This window comes from Muntiacus reevesi, chromosome 13 (genome assembly GCF_963930625.1).
Source record: "Muntiacus reevesi chromosome 13, mMunRee1.1, whole genome shotgun sequence".
In the NCBI taxonomy this organism is placed as follows: domain Eukaryota; kingdom Metazoa; phylum Chordata; class Mammalia; order Artiodactyla; family Cervidae; genus Muntiacus; species Muntiacus reevesi.
Genome location: NC_089261.1, coordinates 18,990,034 through 19,011,027, shown reverse-complemented (window position 1 = coordinate 19,011,027; position 20,994 = coordinate 18,990,034). Strand labels below are relative to the sequence as shown.

General features: G+C 39.4%; 1 protein-coding gene across 1 annotated transcript; it reads right to left on the bottom strand.

Annotated features, from left to right (window-relative positions):
- Window positions 1-291: 291 nt before the first annotated feature.
- Window positions 292-19,185, bottom strand: ANAPC7 (anaphase promoting complex subunit 7). Its single transcript, XM_065904212.1, has 11 exons — window positions 19,007-19,185; window positions 15,460-15,646; window positions 13,010-13,129; window positions 9,816-9,927; window positions 9,409-9,562; window positions 8,592-8,734; window positions 6,886-7,003; window positions 6,106-6,302; window positions 3,596-3,820; window positions 2,807-2,957; window positions 292-1,131 (listed from the first exon to the last, which is right to left on the bottom strand). The coding sequence occupies exons 1-11, from the start codon at window positions 19,105-19,107 to the stop codon at window positions 942-944; spliced, it is 1,698 nt and encodes a 565-aa protein (XP_065760284.1). The 5' UTR covers window positions 19,108-19,185; the 3' UTR covers window positions 292-941.
- Between the last annotated feature and the right edge of the window lie 1,809 nt (window positions 19,186-20,994).

Genomic DNA, 20,994 nt, shown 5'->3' with positions numbered 1-20,994 from the left:
ATCCCACAAAAGAATGTTGAAACCAGACATCGACCTCAGCACCCCTGACAGAGACTGGCAAAATCAATCTAAAATCCGGCCAGACTCTTCCCAGGAAGTTACCAATGGAAAATGCAAACAGATGAACCAGTTGAGTATACCTGAGGTTCCCAATCCTTCTGGCTCCCAACACTCTGGGAAAAAAGGGAGTCTATTTATGGCAAATAATTCTACGGCTGAATCAATGCACTGTAAACGAGAGACCAAAAAAAGAATCTATAAAGGGCTTCCATTCTGATCAACCCAACACCATTACTGTACAAAAAACAGTTTTATTAATTACCCCAACTGCGCTTCTGTTCATGCTCTCGGTCACACTTGTTTCTCAGACTCAGCCCAGGCTCACAGGCAAGTTACCAGGTTAGCAAATCGGAAACTGTTCTGCAAAACAGCAACTGTCAGCTTAAGGCATTACTAACATTGCAGAAAGAAGCAAGGTTTCTAGGGAAGTTTGGACTACTCAGGATGATGATTTCTGGGACAGGAAACCCTCCCTGAAAGGGCCAGCCCATGCTGCTGCCGGGAGATGACTCTTGCTCTGGATGACAGGTCGCCCCTTTAAGCCCATCCACAGTATCACAGACAAAACACTGTCTAGTCCTCGAGCTTTCAGATTTTGAAACAAAAAGCACTCTGTCCCAGAAGCCCCGACATGTCCATGGGCCTCTCAGAGCACTCACTTGGTCCTCCCTGGCAGGAGCAGGGGAGGATGGAGGGCTGGTCAGGCTCAGTTTTTAAAAATGAAGTCACTACTAGAAATATGGAGTAAGGGGCAGGGACCCCTGCTGCAATCACATGCTGAATCATTGTCCTCCCAGAGAGCAGGCTCCTACAGGTTCCTTCAGTCCACGGAAGTGCTCAGAGCAGGGCAGGCCAGTGTGGCCTCGGAGCTGCTGCCTGCCTCACTGCATGCCGAACCACTGCTCCTGGTCAGCCCACTGGGCCGCCTCACTGTCGCTGCCCTCCAGGTCCCCTTCTTCCCCACTCCCTTCCATGTCGTCCACATCCTCCTCCTGAGTGGCATCCGTGGGACTCTCCTCCTTCTCCATCTTCTGCATCCCCTCTAGAGACTTCTGGTCATTGGGGTCCAAACTAGGGGACAACAAAACAGAGGAGAGGCCTGAATCTCTGCCTTGCTTCTTGCTGGCTGATGTGTCATCTCCCTGGTATGGCAGTGAAATGACCACCCAGTCACAGAGAATCTGCTAAAGCCTGGCCTCTCCAAACAACTCCAGTTCCATAGGCAGGATTGAGGGAGTCCACCACTAGAAGTGAAAAAGGCGTCTTGTCCTAAGTTTTAGAATTCTCAATTTGAATTTTCTCCATATAGTTCTTAAATTTTTTCACACCTAAAACCCCTAGCATTCTGCCAGAGGAAGATACTAGATAAATGAAAAAGCAGCAAGCAATCATTAACAGAAAAACTCAAATATAATTTAACAGTATGGGATTTCTAAGTTACATATTACAAAAAATACTTATTTTTCTGTGCGTTAAAATTGTTTCATGTTCTTACAATTAAACATATCAGCATTTCAGAAGGCAACCAAAACCATCATGCTTACCATGAACCAGATTTGTCAACTCCTAGGTTAGACCCCAGGACCCAAAGTTACCCCTACCTGGGCATTTGACTGTAGGAACTAAGAGTACCGCATATGTCCAAACCCTCAAAGTTCAGAGGGTCCAGAACATTTATTTACTTGGTTCCTAAGCAATCTTTCCTCTTGCCTTTGTGACCATCACTGAGGCCAGCTGATGTCCAATCTCTAGCAAATCCCACCTCTATATTTTATTTTCTCATTTATTTGCTTCTGGGCTTTCAAAAAGCAGATGAAATCCACGTTGGAATCCTGTTCCTACTTATGTAACTGTAGATGATCTGTATCATCTCTTCTCTGAAACCTTCCATACAGCTCTCACCCACACCCATGGATTCCCACCCTCTGCACTCCCACTTTGCCTTCTAGAGATTGCTTTGAAAGCACTCAGCACATGGTATCTATTAGCCTGCACATCTGAGACTGTGAGCTCCTGGAATCACAGCATCCCCAGTGGTTACTGCGATGCCAAGCACATGAGTGGTGCTCAACTGCTGAACAAGTAAACGGATGTGATCAGACTCCATTAAAGACAAGCCTTCACCATAACTTTATAGACACACAGACAATCCTCAAAGAAATCACTTCTGTATTAAGCAGTAAGAATACCACTATTTATTTAGTATTTACTATGTACCAGGCACAGTGCTAAGAGCTTTACATGAAATAATCATTTAATCCTCATTTAATCATTTAATACCTAATAAGGTAGATAGATATATAGACAAGGAAATTTGTTAGTAACTTCCCAAGATAACAGGTGGTAAAGGTAGTATTCTTCAGAGCTTAAGTTCTTAACTACTACAGTAGATAGAAACATGGGAAAGTACTTACAATACGCTGATTTGAAAAAGCAGAATATAAAATATATACTACATATAACCCTATAAAAATATGTATATGTGTTGGCAAGGCCAGGAAGATGATCTACACAAATGAAAACAGATGTTATAGTGGTGTGGCTGCTTATGAGTGAAACAGTTCTTTAATGTTGTTACTATCACTTAAGACTTTAGAAGTCATAAATTAACAAACACTATCATTACTATTATTACTGTGTTTTCAACTGTGGGCACAGAGTGTGTGTGTTTCCAGAACTCCTGTTACAGTGATCCCTGCCTCCTCTGCCCCTCGTGACCTCCCCCCATGGGAGGCTAAGTGCCTACCTTAGTGCTATACTATACTGGTCCATTGCTTCCTGATACTCATTGACCGCTACAAGGAAATCTCCTAGGATCCGATGCAGGACACAGTCACTCTGATTAGCTAGTGCATTCCTCAACAAAGCAATTCCATCTTCATATTTCTGTTCTCTGCCTGAAAAGAAAAAGACCCTCATTTTCCTACTTACACATTTCAAAATATATTCCCATTTGCAAGTCATATACATATAACCACAAAAATGATCACAATCCAAATATCTATTTATAGATGTCAAGAGAACACTGGTGTGGCAGGAAATAAGAACAAGCTCATTTGAATCCCTATTCCATTAGGAAGTCAGCAGTTTGAGTTCTGATTTTTAAAAACTTATACTTAACCAAAGTTCATATAAAAAGTCAAAATGGATTTTATTTGCCAAACTAGCTCAAACTCAGTTCCTCACAAATCAGGATTTAAAAAAACCAAGGCTGAAAGGGAAGTAACAGGAGAATCATGATGGGTTAAAACCAGTTGTATTCAGCCCAAATTAGTTCAGGACAAAGTGAGCTCAACAGGTACTAACCAAGTATAGCTGGCTCGAGCCACTCAAGAAGTAATTCACTGCCAATCCAAGAAGGTCTAAGCCAATTAAGTTTGGCTGTGCTAAACATAAACCAATTCAAATAGGCTCAGATCGACTGCAAAAGCACACACCTGTTTGGTCACCTGTAACCAACTGGGACTAGAGAATCCAACTGGACTCAGGTTTTACAATTAACTAAGAACAGGGAAGTAAACATTAAGATACTTACTAAGTAGTTCTGCTTTTTTCACCACAGCCTTAATGTAATCCGGCCTTTGGGTCAGGGCTTTATCTAATAAGGTTTTGGCTTTCTCCTGTGTCACCGGGTCTTCAAGACAAACAGTGGCTAAAAGGGTAAGGGTCTGTGCATTTGCTCCTAGAGTTTTGTAAACATTGTTAGCCATTACCATTGCTTCACGAATACTGTTGGAGGCTAAGTAACATTCGATGAGACCTGAAAAAATATAACACAGAAAGTTCAACCACATTACCATTCCAAGCCACGCTTCCATTCTGACAGCCTTTCAAACTGCAAACCTTCAAAGTTTCAAACAAAAGGCGGGTCAGGGGAAGACTCTGATGGTGAGATCAGACTGAAGGGCATGTTAATGAAACAGCTAAGAGGTGCTCTTCCCAAGAGCACCTGATGAATGTAGAAAAAGCCTGTAGTGCAAACACACCTTTAGTGAAGGAAACAAATATGCATAAGTAAACCAAAGCATGTAGCCAGCTCAGCTGACTGTTAGAGGAACAAATCCACTACTCATTAATTGATACTGTGAAAAGATGAGGTTTCCAACAAAACCCAAGGTCTTGCTGCCTTTTAACAAGCTGTTAATTTCCAGCATTGCTCAGTCACCTTTAGTCCTAAATTTAAGGGGGACGGTTCCTATTGTTCACCTCTAAAAACTGAAGGAACTAGGGGGCAACCTAGGGTCTCCCTAAACTGGATGAAAAGGGCTTATCACAGAGATCAAACACACTGAGACTGGCGGCTCCGTCTTTACACCCATAGCAAGAGGCTGATGCTCCATGGGGACATTTCAACAGTCAACTCTCAAATCTTCATGCCAAAAAATCGAAAAGAACAGAGGAAGTACTCTTTGGTACAAAGCACTCATCAAAACAGAAAAACAGCTTAAACTCCAAACCCACACACTCCCTGGCAGATTTTCTCTGTATACACTCCTCCACCCTAGTGGCATTTATAACATTTGTGCACATTCTACCACACACTACAGTTACTTAACTAGAAATTACCTAACTCTTAAGGGCAACATGGTGGACTATGGAATATGGTTGATTGTAACTAGTTGAATAGTTTTACTTTCCTGCTAAAGCCCCATAGGAAATTCAAAGGGAAATGTTAAGAACACACTTCACCCTTAATCCAGGGCTCCCATCAGTAAAGGGAGCTCAGTTAAAGGCTGCAAGATGCATCAGACAGCATTACCTAGTCACCCTGATCCAAATCTCCAAATGGAAGCTTGAGTGAAGTCATCTCATAAAGCTTCACAGGCCAACTGGGGAAAAACTCGAACTATCCTGTGTCCAGCCACTCACTGGGGTAATGGAGATACTCGACTGCCTTCCTGGGCTCTTGTGAGACAGGCAAACAGCAGAAGGGAGTTAGTGTGATAAAAGCAATTGGAGGATAGGGAAACTACAGTTTTAGGATCAAGAATTTAACCAGAAGCCAAAAGCTTGGCTTGCTGCAGTTTCTTTTAAGAACAAATCCACAAGCAGCATAGATCTCTGGGTATCTAAGCAGATTTGTTTTTCACTCCAACTTCCAATTTTCTTTCTCTCTTTTTTTAATCTTTTGGCCATGCTGCAAGGCATGTGGAATCCTAGTTCCCTGACCAGGGATTGAACCCATGCCCCCTGCACTGGCAGGGCAGAGCCTTAACCACTAGACCACTAGGGACGTCCCCAAATTGTAATTTTTATTTCTCAAATTTGAACTCATCTTTCTGTAACAGCAAATCACTCCTAGACTCCTGGGTTTATTTTTAAATTCTTATAAAAATATGCTTTGGAGGAACTGCATCTTGTTAAGATCTATTTTAACGTCTGTGACTGAGTCACCAAATGCTGCTGAAGCTGGCACAGCTTTGAACTCCTAGGGTCAGTTCACACGAACCTAAAATAGTACGTAACAAAACAAAGCTTGACCCTGATGAGGCCTACTCTGGAGGTCACAATGAACTGACCAGTTCCCACAACCAACACTGACATATGGATGTATAGTTATCCTATGAGTAGTATTTCTGGCCCAAGGTAAGACAACTGCAAAAGGATAAAAATAAAGACGTACCAACCAATCCAGCACAGTGCCGGCACAGAGATTCACATTAACAAGTGAGCCACATCTGAGAAACAAAACAACAAAAAAACCACCAAAACTATACCCTCACCAAAAATCAGAAACAAAAAAATAAGAAAATGAATTACAAAAGTATAGAGTGAAAAGTCCAGCCCTAAGTAGATGTGTAATGCCTAATGAAGTGGTTCCCAAATATGTCTGCATGCTGGCATTACCTGTGATCATAAAAAAGTACTGACACTTCTAGCCCAACAGCAAATATTCTGACTTAAACAGTACTGAAATGACCTAGCATCAGGTTTTTTACTCCCAGAGGACTCCAATGTGCAACAGAGTTTGGAAATTGCTGACCCAACAAAACCTTCCATCTGAGTACCACATCTACAGATCCACACCATCTATAATTATCTTACCTTCATAACAATCTAAGCGACAAGGTGCAAGACGTATAGCCTCCCGAAAGTGGATTATTGCTTCCTGGACTCTGCCCATGTTTCTAAGTGCTGCTCCTTTAAGTAGCAAAGCTTGAACACTGTTACTGTTCAGCTGAATGGCCTTGGCTCCTAAATAGAGGGCTCGAGAATAGCGTTTGCTATAGAAGCTGTGACACCTGGAAGAAAACACAATCAAAGTTATCTGAAAGAAGACCATAAATAAATTTCATTCAAAAGGAAAAATCAAAGAGACGGCCTTCTACATGATCCTTACTACAAACCCCTTACAACTTTAGCGTAAGATATTAGTGAAAAAAACAGAACAAAAATCTACTGAATATTTATTTTTAAGGGTGAAATCTTGATATGGAAGGGAAAATTACAAAAAAAAATCTGATGATCTGGATATGTTATCAGATCAGAGACATTCAGAGAATTTGTTAAGTCAGGTCAACAACAAAGCAGCACAGCTCCTGGCCTGCTAACTGATGGGTTCCTGTGAGCAGGTCCAGAAGTGAGCATGATGTATTCACTCAATAAACACTCACCCCACAAAGCAGGAGTAGTATCCTCATTTTCCAAATGAGAAAACAGACCGAGAGAAATGATGCATCCAGAGTCACAGACAGACCATGACTTGAATTCAAATCTGATTATTCTTTAAACCAGTGCTTTCAAATCTATATTCTATTTAGGTGAAACCACAATTTCCTAAACAATCTACTAAAACTGGGGAGAAAAGGGAATGTATAAACATACCCAGAGACCACCCAGGGTTCTGCATGTTGGTCAGAAATATTAAAAAGGCGGCAGCCAAGGTTCTCCACATCCTCCAGCCGCCCTTCTCGTGCCAGGAGGTAGCCATACACATCCATTCCTACAGAGGAAGACGCTCATTAAAGCAGCAGGGGTCTTTTCTAATGGAGCTACAACCTTCATCAGAGCCCACACAAGGGCTTCTCAGGGTCTGAGCCCTCTCCAATATCATAAGCTCCTCCCACCAGCATTCCCATTTTCCTACAGAGTAACTATTAAAAAGACAAAACACATACAAAAGTAAAAATAAATAAATAAAAATAAAAAGCAAAGGAGCAGGACCTACTTCACAATTTGAAAGCCTGTAATTTTCAGGAACTATTTGTCCCTACATCCTGTGGCGTGATAATACAGCCATAGTTATCCTAACACATAACCAGAAAAGGCCCAAAAAAGCATCAAATTAAGTTCTCTCTTCCAAGAAGTCTAGACACAATCAGGAGTATACACTTAATATGCCAGTTAGTCTCAGAAAAAAGCTAGTCTATTCTAGAAAAAGCCATCCAGTTCTTTCTGGAGTCTATTTCATTTAAGATCATCCCCCTGCCCTCCCCCACCCTACCCCTCTTTATTTTCATTTATGTTCTATTAAAAAAAAAAAAAAAAAAAGGCCTTAGCTCACTGTCACCCATCTCTTACCACCATTCCCCTCCATTCCTTACTATTCCTTCAGATTCTCAAGAAAATGTCTCTTAAACCAAATTATTGCAACATTCCCTGCTGGCCCCTGGACTCGGGTCTGAGCTTCCAATCTTAAGCAGCTGACTACTGTCAGGCTAGTACTTCTAAAATGCCATTTTCACCATGGGCACAGGCAGTTTGGTAAAGAGGAGTAACACTGGGCAGTAACACTGAGCAAAAAAATTCATCTTTCTTAATCTGTTTCCCTATCTACATGCTGGGGAAGGTCCCCTCCCTGCTGTCATTCTTGTGGCTTAAGAGTCTACAGAACTGTTTATTGTCACAAGGCCGTATTTTTCTGATGACCATTTTTGGGCCTTTGCAAGCAGACTTCTGCGTATTTATGCAATGTTATTTCCCATCACTATTCCTGCACACATTTCCTTCACTCACTGCCAGTCACCAGAGAGCCATCCTTTGGAAGTACGATCTGCTAATCTTCCCAGTAGGTCCACACTATCTCTGTGAACCTGTGGCTTACCTCTTTAGCAGCAGTCTTCTTTTGCATCAATGACTTTCTTTTTTTTAATTGTTGTTCACTTCTAATTACTTCTTTTAATCATCTTATGACTTTCTTAATATCTGTTCACTTACTCCTTTTTAAACTAAATTTAAGGACATAGTGAACCTAAATTCCCTAAAAGGAAATTATGATTCTGGGGATGCCATCCAAATTCTCAGTCAGACACATCAAAAATCTATAAACCGTAAGAAAGGGCTGTGATCCCTCCCCAAAGAAAAAAAGTCAAGTAATGATCTGTGGGGATATGACACCTGAATCCAAGCAAAAACAACTGCTCAAAATGGAATTACCCAAGTGTTAAGAGATATTGTCAGGACCTTAAAAAAAAAGGCTACATGAATACATTTTATGAAAAGCTGTTATCAAAAGACCATGCTACATCTACTCCCTATCTTCTGATTTGACCCTGTACAGTCACCTCCATCCTGTCCCAAGAATTACTTACCTTTTATCAGATACGGATCCAACATCTGTGCCTGTTCAAACTTGAGGACAGAGTTTTTATTGTCTCCAGCTCTGAAGTACAGATCTGCTAAGCTTCCCAGTAGGTCCACGTTATCTCTCAACAAGGACTTTTTCTCTAGTGAACTTTAAAATATTAAACATGAACCTTAAAACATATCTTAAGTCTCTTAGTTGTTGAATCTGGGTGATGGGCATAATCTTACACAATTTTATGTAAGATTTTTCATAATGAAAGACTTCAAAAACAAACCATGTAAATAATTTTCTTAATTCTGAGCTTGTAACTTAAAGTTATACAAGATAGGATAGTAAATACACAGAATAAAGCAGAAATCTCTCTCATTACCTAGAAAGAACTTTCTGGTTGCAGTTTTTCAGAAGATAATATACACTGTATAGTGTTAAATATAATATCAAAGTAACAGCTATTACTCAACCAAATGACTCGGCCTAATACAAGTCCCACTCTGATGACCTTGGACTTTACCTAACTAGAAAGAAAAACCCCAGTACTGAGGCAACCCAGGTCAGATGGTGCAAAAACTAAGCTTCTGGGGCATCCAAAAAGATGTTCTTTCAGGTTCAAGTATGACACACAGAGTTAAACTTGGTCCAAGTTTACATTTAACAAAAATTATTACATCTGGGGCCACTGAGTACATGAAGAGATTAACAAAACCCAGGGACAACAGACTTTAACAACAAGAGATAAGCATCTCATTTCTCCATTTTGCTAATTTAGATACATCAACTTCCATATAAGGGTCCCAAGAATATTTAACTTTTGTGGTTCTCACCAAATGGTATTGATTGCTCTCGCATTGTCACCAACATGCACAAAAGCATAGGCTTTGATCCACACAGAAAGCCAATCCAAGTTAGGCACAGTCTGGATCACATTCATTGTCATTGATGCCACCTCTGCACCTTTTACAGAAAGAGACAGCAAACCTAATCCAACAGAAAGTAGGAGAAAGGTGAGGCATAGCACCCTTCTACAATACAAGAAGCTACACTTTTCCTAGGCTAAAGCAACCCTTTCCCTATTTTAAGATGCATATGACAGAACAACTCCAGTATTTTTTCAGCAGTGAAAGAATACACAGCAGCAGTAACCTAAATTATTCTAATGTACAGCCAAGATTAAGAATCACTATCTTCAAGAGTAAACGCTCCATGAAAATAGGGGAAGAATGACCTGTACCTAGAATTGCATCAAGGGCTAATGGACACTGCCTCAGCACTTCCTTATAGCTGGTGACTGAAGGTCGCTCCTGACCAGCCTTCTTGTACAGGTTTGCCAACATCATGTTTATCTGCAGTAAAAACAAAAGATAATAAGGTAAGTATTTAAAAATAAAATCTTACCATCACTAAGTTCTGATTTTCATTATTAGCTATTCTACTTTTTACTGACAAATCTACCCAAGGCCCTGTGGAAACAAAGTGCAACACTACTCTTCAAACAAAGAGGAAATTACTACCTTTGCTTTTCTGTGTCCTCCCATTACCTCCCAAATTCCTCACACTTACCCAACCAAAAGGCCCAATAATATCTGGACCAAAGATGCTGCCTCTGGAAGTGGAAGTAACATTTATTTGAGAAATGTTACAGAATTCTAATTACCTTGATTTTTAAAACAGAAGATGAACTATGTTAAAAATGTTTGTTTACATATTTTATTTTTTAAGCTTAATATCACAGTATAAGAAAGTGAGGAAGTCTTAACAAAGCTAGCTAAAAAAGATCAGATGAATTTTCCCCAAAAAGGAAATGATGGACACAGAAGTAAAACATCTGACTCCTCTCTGACAATTAGTCTAGCAGCTAGACTCTAGCTTTTCTAATGCTTAAAGTTTTGACTCACAGGTATTGTCTGACTCAAAAAAAACACTACAAAAATCAAACTCTAACTGATCTCCAGAGGTGACAATGATCCAGAGATTAGCTTTATTATTTAAATCTAGTGAATGCATTTTTAGCACAACTCAAATATGTAACTCAGTCTGGGCGGGGGGTGCAGGACAACTTCCTAAAAATGCAACAGGGAAAATTTGAGAAAACCTAAAAGTTCCAAAGAATACAGAAGTTACAGAGAAGAAATAAATGATCTTAATAGTACAAAAAGTACACAATATTCCAATTTAAAATTAATAGATCTTAAATGGAACACAATGTTTGCCAGATCATTAACCTAAGAAAGCAGTCAAGGGCACAAAAGAAAAAAAGCCAATCCCCAATCTCTTCAATTATCTGTAGCTTGGTATGCCAGATATTTACTCAAAAAATTACTCTGAAGATGAAAAACATCTGTTCCAATTATGAACTCACAGTATATAAAACAATCTAGTATGGCATTAATCCATACTGATTCAATGAAATAATGAAATACTAGAAATTAAACTATTTTTTATTTGGCCTCATTTTCCATTTTAGGCTATGTTGAAATGCAAAAAAAAAGGTACTTAAAGGAAAACTCCAGTATTGGTGTCAATACTTGAAAAAAAATAAAATCCTTTCTTGACTGCTTGTTATTAACAAACTATGACTGACGGGCCTTCTATCTCAACAAATATTAAAAATTCCCTTTAAACTACCTGACACTTTTGAGTTTTGAGAACTACCTGGTTAGAAAGTCAATTCTTTTTAAAAACAGAGCCTTACTTGGGGACATCATTAAAGTTGCATTCCACCAGTTATAAATATAAGCAGTCATCATTTTCTAAAAACTGAGTGACAAATTGTTTCTTGGTATGTTTCTCTTAAAAGCTGAAGATTTTCCAAGACATAATAATCTCACACTGGAATTTTCCTTTAAAATGTGAAGGAATGTGTGGCGGTGTTTACCATACATTAACAGACGTTCATTTAGACGTATTTTGACTCACTTCCTTGTCCTTTACACAGACTGAGAAGCCAGTTAACTCCCTAACGGACAAGAAAGAAAAACTGTAAATATTATAGGTTTATGTTTGAGGCACACATCTTTGTTTGCTCCTGGCTACAACAGCTCTATGAAGGATATGTACTCCTAACCTATGTGGACTCCTCTAGTTCTTCCTAAAATGACAACTGTAAACACCAAAGTGTTGGATACCACAAGGCTCACTTTCTTGGCCATTACTCATTTTTAAAAAATGCTCCCAAACTCCCTCAAGTCATTAAGAAGAAATTATGGAACGTTTCCAGTAAGATAAGGAATAGGTATCCTTCAAAACTTACAAATCAAAGCAGCATTTTCCAAATGAAGACACTCTTCATATATACAAAAAAATTATCCTTAGGGTAAGACTTTCATAGCGTACCAGAATATAATTAAGTGCCCAGCTTACTGTGAGGCAGGTTAGTCTATAATATACTTACAAATGTTTTAAATAACAATTATCACCATAAAATATGAAGAAATAGCTTAATTTTTAAAATTCAGAAAACATTAAGTAAATCTTCAACATGAGGCGATGCTTAAACATGTTCTCATCAAGTGTGTTAAAACTCAGTAACACTTAAGTGAAAAAACACTAAATACACCTGGTCCCTACTGCTTATAATTCCTTTTCTTTTAATGGCAGGAAGATGTGCATTATACCTATAAAAGTTCCTATTGTTAACTACACTGCACAGTTTTTCAGTAAAGAGAGGAAGGTAGGTGACATGAAAGTATGTGTTAGAATATTAAATAATGATGTGAATTCACTCCTAACAGCTAAGATTTTCATTGCTTTTCTAAATTGGACTTCAAAGAAAACCTGTAATCAGATGCCTAATAGTCCTTATAAAATAATACTTTAAAAAGTATTCTCACATACATGAACTTAGTTTATACCAGGGAAAGTATTATCCTCAATAAGGAAAAAAGTAAAGCCAGATTTTTAACTTGCCCGAGTTCACACTACACGCTGCTTGTATGCCCTAAATGCAAAGACAAGAAACTAGATCTTTTGATTTCAGTTGAAGGTATTCTATATACTATTATTGCCAGATAAAACACAAATACTATCCTACACACAAATATGTACAAAGAATCTTGAAGTCTTAATTCTGAAAATAAAAGGAATACACATTATCAAATGGGTATACCTACAGAATGCAAAAAATGAGATTCTTAAAAAGTATTGTTGCTACCTCGAAGTATATTGCAAATCATGTTTCCTACAATAAGAAAAACAAAATAATTAAACACATGTAGTACTCTCCAGCTACCATTTTCCTCAGCAGAATTTTCAGGGTCTTATAAGAAAGTCACTCCTCTCTCTAAACAGGGAGAACAGGGGAACAAAGTGGGAATCAGAGACAAGGTTTGTAAAATGTTCAGATGTAGTCCCTGAAAACACGGAGGAAGACAGCTGGAAGGACTGGGGAAGAGAAAAATATGTAACCAAACTGTTAATTCAACTTACTTTGGGAGTTCTTTGTCTTGAAGGGATCCCATCAAGTATAGCAATGGCATCTTTATCTTGTTTTAGCATTGTATAACATTCAGCCATTTTGTATTTTACTTCAATTTCAGATGGAAGACACTTAAGAGGAAATGAAAACATCTCTTCAATATTACTTCAGCAGTATGGCAGTTCCTCAAAATGCTAAACATGATTACCATATGACCCAGTAATTCTGCTTCTGTGTATACAACCAAGAAAACTGAAAACATATGTATGTCCACACAAAAACCTGCACACAAATGTTCATAGCATCATTAATGAGAAAAAGCAGAAACAACACAAATGCCCACCAACTAATGAATAGTTAAAATATGGCACAGCTACACAATGGAATATCATTCTGCAACAAAAAGGAATAAACAATTGCTTCTTTATTATGTGCCATAATATGGATCAACCTTGAAAACATACTAAGTAAAAGCAGCCAGCCACAAAAGGCCACATATTGCATTATTCCATTCATATAAAAGGTCCATAATAGGTGAACCCACAGAGGCAGAAAGGTCAGTGATTTCCAGGGGCTAGAGAGATAAAGAACACAAGGCTTTTCTAGAGGGATGAAAATGTTCTGGAATTAGACAGTGGTGGTAGTTGCACAATTCTGTGAAAATATTAAAACCCCTGAACTGTGAATATTATGCTGTAAACTGTATCTCAATTTTTAAAAAAACTCCGTCAAGATTAAATAAGGTTTAGCATAGTGCTTAGCATATAGAATGCCCCCCAAAATTACTTCTATGAATTATTCTATGTGGATAATACACATGACTTTCATTCAGGGTCAGAAAACAATTCCTGGCAATCAGCTCTTTAGTAACAAAAAACAAAGGCTCTACATAAGGAGAAGTAAAACAAGAGAAAAATGTACAGGTGCTTTAAAAAAAAAAAAAAGCAATTATATTACTTTGTCTTTTTTTAATGTGGAAAAATACAGAACATGATTCATAATTTCACTTCAGTTCATTCTACTGACATTCCTTTCAAATGTAAATTGCATGTATAATTTAAAGACAGGTTCAAACTAAAAGTCAAGGTTCCCCCCTCTCTAAAGTTTTGTTAATTTTCTTCACACACACATGCTAAATTTTCCATGTATATTATCCACATATATTTTAGGCATATACCAGGATATATATCTATAAACTATCCCCTTTAGGGAATTCTCTGGCAGTCCAGTGGTTAGGACTCCACATTTTCACTGCCAAGAGGGCCAGGGTGGGTTCAGGTTCAATCCCTGGTTAGGGAACCAAGATCCCACAAGCAGCACAGTGTGGCCAAAAAATTAAAATAACTACCTTTAAACAGAAAGAGTAGTGAACACACTGCTTAAAAGCTTATTTACTAATACATATAGTCCTTTCCAAATCAGCACATATACTGCTATATTTCACTTCCTCAATATTCCCATTCATATCCCATCCTAGGGCGACACTATAACTAGATCCTACTGATAGGAAACACTTTTGCTTGTAGTTTCTTACCATTATAAACAGTGCTATAGTAAGCAGCCTTACTTATATACCCTTGTAAACCTTTTGTGAATCAACTATTACAGTAAATATCTAGCAATGGTATGACTGTCAAGTGGTAAAATTAGTTTTTTACCCTTCATTTATTTAATCATCAAGCAACCAAAACTAGTAAGAACTCCTATGATTATTTCATATGAATTTCCCCAGGTACTCACAATCCTAAGAACTGATTGACATTTTCAAAGTGTACTTTCATTAAATTAAAAAAAAAAAAAAAAAAAAACACTTTAGATTTTTAAATTGTTTGTATAAAAGGGGGGAATAATGCGTGACTTTGGTTAGAGCCCAGATAATTCTATTTTTCAATTCATCCAGAATGAAGTTTGTTTTTAGCCCTTTGTGCTTGGTTGGATGAATTCTTGTACCTAAGTGGTTTTTAACCTTTGTTTCTCCAGTCAGCTCCCCTTTAAAATTACTTTAAAATTTTTTAAATTTATTTTTGGCTGTGCTGAATCTTCATTGCTGTGCGGGCTTCTCTCTAGTTGCAGTGAGCAGGGGGCTGGTCTCTAGTTGCAGTGCACAGGCTTCTTATTGTGGTGGCTTATCTTGTCAACCACAGGCTCTAGAGCATGTGGGCTAAGTGAGTTGCCGTTCCCGGGCATAAGAGCATAGGCTCTATAGTTATGGTGTATGGGCTTAGTTGCTCCAAGGCATGTGGGATCTTTCCAGATCAGGGATCGAACCCGTTTCTCCTGCACTGACAGGCAGATTCTTGACCACTGAGCCACCAGGGAAGTCCTTAAAATTACTTTTTCTTAAAATTATTTTTTATTTTACATCTTCTACATCTAATCAGCAGTCTTTTAAATTCCTTCCACCTCTCCTGCTCTCAATACAAACAAACCAAAAACATATCACACATCTATCTCCAATTACCTGACTCTGTGGAGTGGATGCAGAATTTCCAGTTGAAGGTCTCACTTTTGAAGTTTTACTTAGGGCTTTCTTCTGCTGTAAAGCCATTGTATACTTACTCACAGCATTCCGATACTCCTTATCATGAAAGAGAGAATCTGCATGATACACCAAAAGCTGGTACTTCTGAGATGGGGAGAATAACTCACTAGAAAAACAAAGAAAGTATACCCCCTACATGGGTTATTTTGAAATGTCAGAAAGAACACCCTCCTTAGTGTCCACATAAGCCAAAAAACAAAGGCAATGTACTTTAATTGCTAGTCCCTAAAAAAAGAGGCAAGACTCATACTCCATGTTAATATGGTCAGCATATGTAGAAAATTGCCTTAAATTGTTGTTTTCCTCTACTTACTATGAAAACAATGATATCTCTAAATCAAATTCAGTAATATAGAAATATACAAAGAGAAATATTAACACAGCTGACCCTTGAACAAACAAGGCTTGAATTACAGCGTCCACCAATGTGTAATTTCTTTTTTCAATAGCACACACTACAGTACTATATACCATCTGGGTTGAATCCGTGTATGTGGAACTGCAAACTCAAAGGAAATGCATACATAAACAGCCAAATATAAGTTATATATCGATTTTTGACTGTGAGGAGGATTGTCACCCCTACCGTCCTCTGAAAGTTATTCAAGGGTCAGGTGTACATCTTTTCCTCCCCTTCGTTAACCAGAGCCCCCTTAAGAGTTAATACTCTCACATTAACATCAAGTTTTCAGGGTAATACAAAGGAGAGCAATCATGACTTAATATTACCAAATACTGCCAAAGAAGGGTTAAAAAACTGGAAAAAAGAAACTCACCACTCTGAATCTTTTTTATCTAAGTGTTAACAAAAAGAGGTTTGGAGGGAATTTGAAACTCTTCAAAACTGAAGAAAATGGGAATACTGAAATACAGGAAGAGACTAGGACAAGCCAATGGGTCAGAGAGGAACAGATGAGAGGATTAGCCGTATTTGAGAGTAGTTGTTTTTCTCTCCATACGTAAGTAAATTTTACTGGGGCTTCCCAGGTGGCTCAGTAGTAGAGAGTCCACCTGCCAAGCAGGAGACGCAGGTTCAATCCCTGGGTCTGGAAGATTATCCTAGAGGAGGAAATGGCAACCCACTTCAGTACTCTTGCCTGGGAAACCCCATGGACAGAGGAGCCTGACAGGCTACAATCCATGGGGTAGCAAAGAGTTGGACACGACTTAGTGAGTAAACAGCAGCAGCAAGTAAACTTCACTAGCGCTAGAAGACTTCCTTGAGTCTCAGGGGTTTAAGGACATAGTAACAGAACACTGTATATAAAGTGACAAAAGTTAAGGATTGAAAGGTACAATTCAGACAGTTGAGATCTATTCCAGCTCTGACATTCTATTTAGGGAGACGTAAGATTTGAAATAAAACAGTTGATTTGATAATACTACACTCAGAGAAAGCATTAGGATGTTTATATATTGTAACTTACATGACTACTTACTGCATCCACAAGTTATTTCTGAAATGATACATGAAAAACTGTTAATTTGTTGCCTCCAGAGAAGGGAAAAGGCGGGGCGAAGTTCAAGACTCCGGGGTGGACACTTATCTGTATACCCCTTCAGTATTGCCTTTTTTTTTTTAATGGTATATATTGGAGATTGTCATAAACTTTAAAATAGAAATTGCTAAAGGTTAGAATTTAAACACCTCCTGAAAGTAGGAAGCAAACTGCCAGTTCAGCCTAATATAAAGAAGAATGGACTAAATCTAATCAGAAGACCAACCTCCTTCTAATTATCCTGTAACATCTGAAAAATCAAGAATAATGACTGACCAGTGTATAAATTCCCAATGGTAGACACTGTATACTTTGGACAAATCACTAAGAACCAGGTGAAAGGCTCCAGAATAAACAAAGAAGACTGACAGAGACCAGGGCTCCTCACTGTCAACACTAAGTGGATGCTGGTAAAACGATGGGCCTCGCATAGTGAGGTCTAAAAGCACACTAGTGGAAATGAAACGGAAAAACAGCTGCAGCACAGTTAAGTGGCCCAGAGAGCTTCCAGAGCAGGCCAAAGGCAAACGGGGCCACACTGAGTAGTAGATTATAATGCCACTTGACACAGTAGACTATGGAGGGTCAGAATCAGACTTTCAAGTCAGAAGGACCAAAATCCAGACATTGTGGCTCCTCCACCTACTAGATGTGTGAACTTGAACACCATGTTTCAACTTTCTGAGGTTGCACGCACTTTCCTTAGCACATCAACAGGCACGCTGCAGACCTCATTAGGTGTTAAGAGGAAGAATACAGAAAAAAGAATATAGAAAAGTTCCCATCACAAGAAAAATATTTTTCTGTAACTATGTGGAGTTGTTAAATGTTAGCTAGACTTACTATGGTGATCATTTCACAGTATTTACAAATAACAAATCACGCTGCACATCTGAGACTAATAAGTCAAAGATATCTCAAACAAACAAACAGTGATGTATAATATACAACAGGGCAAAGGAATAGAATGCTGAGGGCTAGGGCCAATTCTGACGGCCAGACAAGAGTTCTCAAGGAAGAATATCTGAGTTGAAACCTAAAGGAGGGAGCTCTGAATTGGACTCCAAGCAGAATGGTAAATGCAAAAGCCCTGAGCTGAGAACGACCTTGGGATAACAGAAGAGCATAACCAGGGAAGGTGGAGTACAGAGAGCAGAGTAAGTGAGACTGAGTCGGAGAGAGCTTTCTGGCTTTATAGGCCGTGGGAAGAAATTTTCATTTAAATTAAACACAACGAAGAAATTTAAGCAAAGGAGTGACAAGCAGTCAAAGCTAGAAATAACCCACCGCTTCATCCGCAGTGTGTGCTAAGTCGCTTCACTCATGTCCGACTCTTTGCAATCCTATGGACTATCCGAAAACGTGAAAGGGTCACTGCGGGGCCTTAAAAACGCGCCACTCCCACCCACCCAGAAGTCTCCCGTCTTCAGGTGTTTGCAGGAATGAGAAAGCAAACGCTACTGATACACTCAAGGGGAAAGAAAAATCAACCTCAGACATGGGACAAGGATCTAAAACAAAAAACTAAGTATTTTAATCAGACGCCAGGGGACAAGGCTTCTTTGTCCCCTGAGAGAGAAAACGTTCTTCGGCAAGAGAAGAGTCAGCCCAGAGAGGTGACTTGTCGCTATGACCGGCGACAGTGCCTTAGCAAACCCTCTGCTCCCAACTTTCTGGAAATCTTAGCCAGGGTCATTCTCAGAGCCTCCGCCTTCAATTCTTCAAGCAGCAGCTCGCCGCATCTCCCGCAGGGAGCGCGTCCCAGCGCCCTGCACAACGCGGGGACCCGGAGAACTCAACTTGCGTTCCTAAGTGTGCTGCGCCCGACGAGGCCCTTGCTGACCTCGGAACCTCAGCCGAGAGCTCGCATCGGCTCCTTCCCGCCAATGCCCAGGCCCCCACAGTCCCCGCTCCCAAACCGGCGCCGCTTTCTCCAGAGCCCCAGGCCGCTCCCCGCCTCAACTCACGGGTTGTTATTACTCATTGTAAGTAACAAGCTGCTCAGGAGCCGCACGTTGGAGTGCAGCCCCGCGGCCGCCATGTCTCGCACATGGTCTATCACATTCATTCTGCCCAGGAAGGCTGCAGATAGCGGCGGCGGCAGCGCGAAAAGCCGGCTGAAGCTCCTTGGGGAAAGAGTCCAAAATGGCGGCCTCACCGGGGTCCATCGGGTCTACACGCGGCCCCGCCCCCAGGATAATAGGCAACTTTTGAAATGCCTGAGGAACAACAACAACGGCAATAAAAGCCTCCGTTCCTTCCCTGCCAAGTTCCCTGTGAGGTGGTACAATTTGGGGTTGTTTGTTTGTTTTTAGCAAAAGTTACATCATTTTAAGTTGCAACCTCTCCTGAGGGCTTACAGCGGGCTGGGGACAAAAGGCACTTCAGGATCAACTGAAATTAGACTTTAAAATTAATTAAAATGTATTGACATTTATCATAAATAAAAATTAATATTCTAGTAAGGAGCGGAGGGAAAATCCCCAACAGTTGGAATTAAATATCTTAATCAGGCGCCAGGGGCAGTCCTAACTGCTTTAACGGTCTCGCCCGAGCTCTAAGTGCCACGCCCCCTCCCCTCAGGTGTAGCGTGTGTAGTACCTGCGGGAGTCAGGCTTCGCTGTTTGGGGACAAAAGGGCGTTTTCCAGCCCTGTGAAATTAGTCATTAGCTCAGAGTGAATAAACAGCTGGTTGAGTTTTAGCCATCCTAATGAGTGCAGTGTTATCTATTGTGATTTTAATTTGCCATTCTCCAGTGATTTGTGAAATTGAGCTTGTTCTCGTATGCTTTGCCACCTGTGCATCTTCTTTGGTGAAGTATCTGTACAGAATTTTTTGTCTGGTTTTAGTCGTGTTTTTTCTTTTTTTTTGGCTGCCCCAAGAAGCTTGTGGGATTTTAGATTCCTGTCCAGTGATTGAGACTGGGCCTTCAGCAATGAAAATAGGGAGTCCTAATCCTTGGACCTCTAGGGAATTTCCAGGGTGTTCCTGGTCTTATTGTTCAGTTTTAAGGGTTCTTTGTGTATTTTGGATAGCATCTCTTTATCAGATTTTATCAGAAAATATTTTCTAGTCTGTGGCTTTTCTCAGTCTCTTGGTCACTCCTCTTTTATTCTAAGTAATAGCCCTGAAATAAGATGACCAACAATAATGGTCAGAAGAGAAACAGTGAAAATAGTTGTGAGTGGAGGGTGAAGTAGAAAAACATTGGTTTATTGCTTTGCCAGGCAAAGGGAGGACACAGTGGGTTCCTGTTTGGAAAAACTGTGTCCCGGTCTGGGAGGAATTGATGAGGAATTTTTTTTTTTTTTTTGGATGAGAAATTTTATAGCAACTATTCAAAGGTGGGATTGCTGATAAGAACAGTGTGTGTACTCCTTTAATTTGGTCTCACCTACTAATGAGCGGCTCTGGTTCCTCGCCTCAGGTGGTCTTCTTTCGTATGAAGAACACTGATATCTTCCGTTTGTTGGGTCTTAATTCTGGTCTCAGGACTTAATGAAGCTCAGGTTCTTGATGTCTCATGGTAGAAAGAATTCAGTGAGAGACAAAGTGATAGGCAAGAAGTGGATTTATTCAGAGAAAAACATTCCACAAAGTGTGGGGGCCATCTCAGAAGGTGAGAGCAACTGGCTACACACCAATATAAAATAAAAACAAACAAAAAAAAGAACTGCAAAGAAATCTGAAGCTTTCTTAATAAGGTAATCATTAGCTTCAGAATCATACTATGTATTACATATGCATGTGGTATAATAATATTACTACCATTATAAATAGTATAAAGCAAATTACAAGTATATTAATGATAACAGAAACCAAGATTTTCATTGAAAGATAAAAGAGAAATAAGATTTTTAAAAAGTCAAGAGCAGCATTTTATTAAACTTTACCTAAATAATATCAATCAAATTTTTAATGAAAAATAAAACTATTATACAGGACAAAAAGGTA

Coding starts and splice junctions, on each gene's coding strand:
- ANAPC7 (XM_065904212.1), bottom strand. CDS start 19,107: ATGAATGTGATAGACCATGTGCGAGACATGGCGGCCGCGGGGCTGCAC. Junction 15,647..19,006: donor ACAATGAGTAATAACAACCC/GTGAGTTGAGGC, acceptor TTGTTTTTCTAG/TGAGTTATTCTCCCCATCTC. Junction 2,958..3,595: donor GAAAAAAGCAGAACTACTTA/GTAAGTATCTTA, acceptor TTTTCTTTTCAG/GCAGAGAACAGAAATATGAA.